At 43.6% G+C, this 6,000-nt stretch overlaps 1 protein-coding gene across 5 annotated transcripts in view; it reads left to right on the top strand.

Annotated features, from left to right (window-relative positions):
- The first annotated feature begins 4,835 nt into the window (after positions 1–4,835).
- CUX1 (cut like homeobox 1) overlaps positions 4,836–6,000 on the top strand; it is a 441,436-nt gene continuing 440,271 nt past the window's right edge. For 3 of the 5 annotated variants that reach the window (XM_075074024.1, XM_075074021.1, XM_075074023.1), the window contains exon 1: positions 4,845–4,975. In XM_075074024.1, coding sequence (XP_074930125.1) covers positions 4,922–4,975 — 54 coding nt within the window. In that variant the 5' untranslated portion in view covers positions 4,845–4,921. Of the gene's footprint in view, positions 4,976–6,000 lie in introns of all 5 variants that reach the window. The other 2 variants (XM_075074026.1, XM_075074022.1) reach the window with 2 other exon arrangements.

Genomic DNA, 6,000 nt, shown 5'->3' with positions numbered 1-6,000 from the left:
TGCAAGATCAGGTCTGTTACAAGTTAAGATTTAATAAGGCATGATGTTAAATAACCAACTCAGCTGAAGTTTTATTTATGTAAGACAATCAATCAATACTTAATACAGCACTATACAGAAAGGGAAACCATACATTTCCAGTCTGAGACTGGCAAAGTGTGGGCAGCTTACTTCACTTCTAAACTCCCCCAAACTCCTCCCTTATATACTGGTATAGAACAAAGAAAATCCCTTTAAATCTTTCTTTCCCAGGGTTGGACTCACTAAATCTTTATTTCCCATGCTTTGATCTTATTTTGAAAAGTCTCAACCTATCTAATTAATAAGCCAATGACATCTGTAACTAGTTTATCACTTCTGAGACCATCTGTGGCCATACTTAGTATTCAGTGACTTAGACATTAATCAATATATTGCTCAATGATTTGCTGTTACATTGATTATAGAAAACTCTGTTATAACAAATGTATCCTGTCTACTTTATCAATTACTAGTATCTTATCAATTACAGTAAGCATTTATGAAAACAAGCATCCTTTGTTAGTTATTAGTAGTCCTTCCTGGGCATCTGGACTAGGTCAGGAAGGTCAGAGTAAGAAGCAGAGTGGATAATTAAATACAGACCGATTACCAACAATATAGCTCAGTTTAAAACAAAGCACTATTTTAGACACCCTTTGGCCAATACAGCAAGAATTCTGCGATTTTTGGCCAGGGAATTATGAACGTTTAGTATGTAAAAAGAATAATAAAAACATCATATATACTAACAGGCCAAAGGTTAGTTTTAGCTGTTATAGGCCTGATCCTGTGCGACAGAGTACCCTCAAGTCCCGCTGAAGTCAATAGGAGTTACAGGTCAGGCCCATTGTCTTCTGCTAGAGCTGAAGTTTCTCAGCACTTCACAGGGTCAAACTCTATACCTTATTTCTACTCAAATGGTATTACTAGATGTACTGACACCTAGTCATAAAGCTTTTATTTCTAACTGACAGTAATGTGACAAGATGTGACTCTTGCAAAAAGATTACAATAAAGTTAAAAAGTAGAATAAAATTTTATTTATATCAGGATTCATTTGTTATCCATATATGACAATCATTCATATTTCCTGATAGATGTAAATCTCTGCTTAACACATTAGTATAATAAATATTTCCAGATATAACACAGTAATTTAATACTTACCAAATGTATTTCTAAAATATTACTAAATTTAAAACCTTGAATTTTAACCAGATGTGTTTCCAGAAAATGACTCGGCTCAGACACATATTTTTCCCTACTGGGGTATTACTACATAATTTATTATACTGAGGCTGAATGACCCAAATCTAAAACACTAACCTAATTTGTCATCCTTGATTTTTACATCTCTGTACATTTTTCCTAGTTAGTCCAAAATAAAAATTGGGACTACCTACCCAGCATTGCAGGATTCTTTCACATTTCTTTTTACAGCTGCCTGGACTGGGAACTGACTGGGAGAGACAGTGGTGAAAGGATGAGGATAAGCATCCTAGCCTCAGAGTAACTTGTGAGCCTTGATGGGGAAGTAAGAGTTTGGAGAGGCTCACTGGAGGGGAAGAGTTCTTTCTTCTTCCCCTTGCCAATATTCAACTCCCATTTCGGATCTGTCAGCCAAATACACTGGTTCTGGGACTGCACAGCCTAACCAGTCTCTTCTCTCCTTGGCTGTTGTCAGCCAAGGAGGAACCCCGCATCCATCTGATATATCAAGGAGGACTTCGCATGCTCAGTCCCTCTCCTAACATAACTAACTGTTACATATAATAGCAAGTTGGGCAAAATCACAATGCTGTCCCAGCAAAGGGATTGGGCAGCCAAAAACATAGCTACTTAAGCAAGCAAAAGAGGCATCCTTCTCAAAACAAGCTGAACTGTCTGCAACTGCATAGTCTGTCTGCTTAACAGAGCTGCTGTGAATTCTGCAATACAGGGAATGTTGGGCCTACACTAGCGGAGCTACCAGGTAAAGGCCTGGCATTTTCACAACCAAATGTTGTTAGTCTTATTCCTAGTAGAAACAACTAACAATTTTCTTGTCTGTATGTCTGTAGCTGTTGGTCATTACATATGCATAGCATAAAAACCACCCTCACAATTAATATCCTTGTAAGCATCAATTTTCACAGAAAGGCCAATGTGTGAATGGAGATGGAGTGTGAAATAACATCTCTCCAGAACACATTGGTGGATAATTTGTAGAAATTTGCTCTGCTGTTGTCTGTGCCATATAAACATTTTCCAGTACCGTCAATCTAGTACCTTTAGTGAGTACTAAATTCACTTAAAAGAGATCAAATACATTTTTCAATAGGCTGTTTAATTACAAAAAATTATACACACATATATGTATGTATATATCTATTCCCTTTGTAGACCCACATATATCAGTATTACAAAGATAGATTTTTCACAGCTCTAAGTTTAGTTTTAACTAATTATGGGCCTGATCTTCCATTCCCAGAATACTCAAAATTCCCACTGCAGACAATGAAAGCTTTGGCACAAAAAAGACTACAAGTTGGTGCTCTGTACACATGTGCATTCAGCATTGAATTTGCTCCCCTCACCCACATTGAAATGTTCAGGACAAATAAATCATGACATAAACATCAATTATATGTATTACAAAAGTAGTATAATTTTTTTTTTGGTTGAATTATGGTCCTGGTTGAAGTCAACAGGAGTTTTGCTATTAACTTCAGTTGGAACGGATTCAGGCCCTGTGTTTTTTGTAGATTTAACACTAAAGAAATAAAGAGATAATTCTTATTTGTATAAAGGAGGAATGTCTCCTTAAAATAATTTGTTTTGTTAAACAGACAAACTTGGTAAAATGGCTGTGGTTTAAAACAATAACAAGGAAAAAATGTTTCCTTTCATAGCAAAAAGTTGTTTAGTGCAAAAAAGTTCTTATGTCTTCTTAGTCTCTGCTTCCATGAACATTCTGTCCACATGACCATACAGTTAAGGGTGCAAGCTGTAGATCTGATCTTGCAGACTTTCATGTGAGTAGTCCCACTGAAGCCAGTGGTCACTAACACAACTCATGAGAGTAAAGGCCCTCTATGTAAGGCCCTGATCCTGCAAAGACTCTTGAGAACGTGAATACATGCCTGTCCACATCTAGGCAAATTCCTCTTAAAGACTCACTTTTACTAAGTTGGTTACAGTGAATCAAATTAGCTTTTGTAGGTTACACGCTGTTTTTCCTCCTCCTCCAACCTCCGTCTGCTTGTCTGACTTTAGACTGTATGCTCCTTGAAACAAGGAGCATCTTCACTGTCTATTTCAGAAGCATCTGCCACAAAGTGAGGACGACCATAAATAAATAATCACATTTAATCAATTATTTATTAATATATGTATTATTTAAAAAATAAAAATGACTCACAGGGCCTGATCCAAAGCCTATTGATGTCCATGGGAATCTTTCAATTTACTTCAATGGGACTACTTACATGAGTTAAGTTACTGATATAGGTAAATCTTTTCAGGATGGGCCCCAAATTCCTGAAACTGTGTTTCAAATATCACCTGGATTATTAAAACTGAAATAATTTAAAAAATTGAATTATTTCTCAGTCATGCTGTTTATTTAGCTTTTGCATTTCTCTCAGCTTGGACAATAAAAACACAGTAGTCAGTTTCACCTTTATTTCTAGTCAGTTTCATTTTCAAGTTTCCATGCACAATACACTTTTTACAACATTTGGATTGAAGGGGAACAAAAACATACAAGCTGATTCTATTGCAACTGAAAATTGTAACAAGGAAATGCATACAGCTAAGGTTTTGTAAACAAAATTTTTTGTTACAAACTCAATTTTAGGCCAAATTTGACATAATGCATATATTTAATTTATTATTATTATTAAATAATGCATATACTTAATTTATTATAAATTAAATATAAGCACATTTGTTTGCTTATAGTTGCAAACATAAAACAGGATACATTAACAACACTTAGAAAACAAGAAAAAAGCAAGCAATCCGGCAAAACCAAATTAGAAATTATATATATAAAAGTGTTAATGTTTTCTGTATTTCAGTTGGTGTATTCTACAGAGTAAAACGTGTTTTGTATATGTTCTGGATTTTTTTTTAAAACGTTTGAGGAGTTTTTAGATTACATCCTTGTTTAATACACATCTCCCTTGTACTGTAAAGCCTTGTATGTTCTGGATATTGTGGGTATTTATATAGGTTGCAACCTTGTACAATATAAATACTTTTTGTAGTCTAGGCGGTTGTTTTTAATTGGCTCCCCACATCGTAGCTTTGTTTAATATGAATTTTTTCGTCTACTTCTATTTGTCCTGGATGTTTGGACCCCCCCCCCCCGCGCTAGATTGCCTTGTCCACTGCTGCAAATATATTTCTGTACTCTAGAATTCTGGATTTCTTTGGGGTGCTTTTCCAGCTTGTCTCCGGTCTAGATTCATTGTTTGAGGTGCTCTGGGGGCTGGGGTTGTCCGGGATGTTTTGGGTGTTTCAAGTAGGCTGTCTCCTTGCCTAATATAAATCTCTCTTGCACTCAGGAGGCTCCCTGCCTTTGCTCCGGATGGTCGCGGGTTTTCCGTGCCCTATCGCCCTGCCCTGTGTGTTACATCTAGTCCCTCTGCGGTGGCTGGATGGAGGAGAGCGTGTTGGCTGCCGCGCTTGTGCCCCGGTGAGAGGGAAGCAGCTCGCTGTATCTCTGTGCAATGGCTGCGAGTCCGTGTTCCGGGCCGGGCTCGGGCTCCAGGCCGGGATTTGGGCGCTCCCTGCCCGCCTCCCTCCCCCTCCGCCGGCTGGCTCTCCTCCCCTCCCCTCCTCCCGGCTCTGAACTCCAGCCCTCTCTCTCTATCAGCGCTCACTCTTGTCTCAATATGTCTCAAGATGGCGGCCAATGTGGAAGATCGATGTTTCAATATTGGAAGCGCTTGATTTACAGCAGCTGCAGGTCAGGCTTCTCCGCCGCCTCGCCGGCCAGGCCGCGCCGCCAGTGCCCTCTCCGCCGCTCCCCACGGGCCCGGCCCCCCGGCCTGGCCGCCAGGGGGAGCCCCCCGCGCGGCCCGGCCCCGCTCTCCCCATTGATAACTGGCTTTATCAGAAATTGATCCTCTTTGTTCAATTCATCGATCAGCCCAAGATGGCGCCGGAGCCGCCGCCGGCGGAGCTACCGCTCGCCCTGTCCCGGGCCAGCCCCCCGGCGGGGCCGTGCGGGGCAGAGGGCGGCCGTGCGCGGGGCAGCCCCCGCTCCCCTTTATTTCTGGGAGCCGGGGAAAGTTTATTGAGTGCTGGGACTTTGTGTGGGGCGCAGGCAGCCGGCCGGGCGCAGGCTGCAGCCTCTGAGCGGCTGGAGCTGGGGGCGCTGTGGTGCCAGCGCTCGGCGCTTTTAAAGCAGCCGGAGCCAGTCGCTTTCCCTGCTGCTGCTGTCGCCGCCGCCGCTCGGGCAGGCTCTTCCCCCCCCGCCGGCTCCCCCCACAGCCGGGGCAGGGGACCCCAGTGCGGGGGGCGGCCTGTCAGATCCCCTCCCGCTAGCTCTCGCGCTCCTTTCCCAGGGCTCCCCCAGCAGGGAGCGTCCGGCCAGCCTTCCCTAGGGTCCCCGAGCCTCCCTGCCTGCCTGCCCCGGGTTTGTTTACATCTCGGCATCCATTGCTGGACCTTCCTCCCACCGTCCCTGCCAGGGTGGGTTTGAATTTGCTGGCGGGTTCGGGCCCCGGGTGTTGGAGGTGCGGAAAGGGCTGGGCTGGGCTGCCGGGGTTGGCACGGGGGTGATCTGGCGTGCGGTCCTGGGGAGGTCCGGTTCGGGCTGGCATGGGGGGAATCTGAGCTCCGGGGCCTGCTGGCGCTCAGGTCCGGGTATTGCGGGGGCTTAGGTCCGGCTGGCCCGGAGGTCGGAAAGGAGAAAGATCCGAGGGCTCGGTCCTGGTTGGGCTCAAGCTGGCACAGAGGGGTGTCTGTATTGGGGGAGGGGGCTGCGTG

The sequence above is a fragment of the Chelonoidis abingdonii genome, chromosome 20 (assembly GCF_003597395.2).
Source record: "Chelonoidis abingdonii isolate Lonesome George chromosome 20, CheloAbing_2.0, whole genome shotgun sequence".
NCBI lineage: Eukaryota > Metazoa > Chordata > Testudines > Testudinidae > Chelonoidis > Chelonoidis abingdonii.
This window is presented reverse-complemented; position numbering and strand designations above follow the sequence as displayed.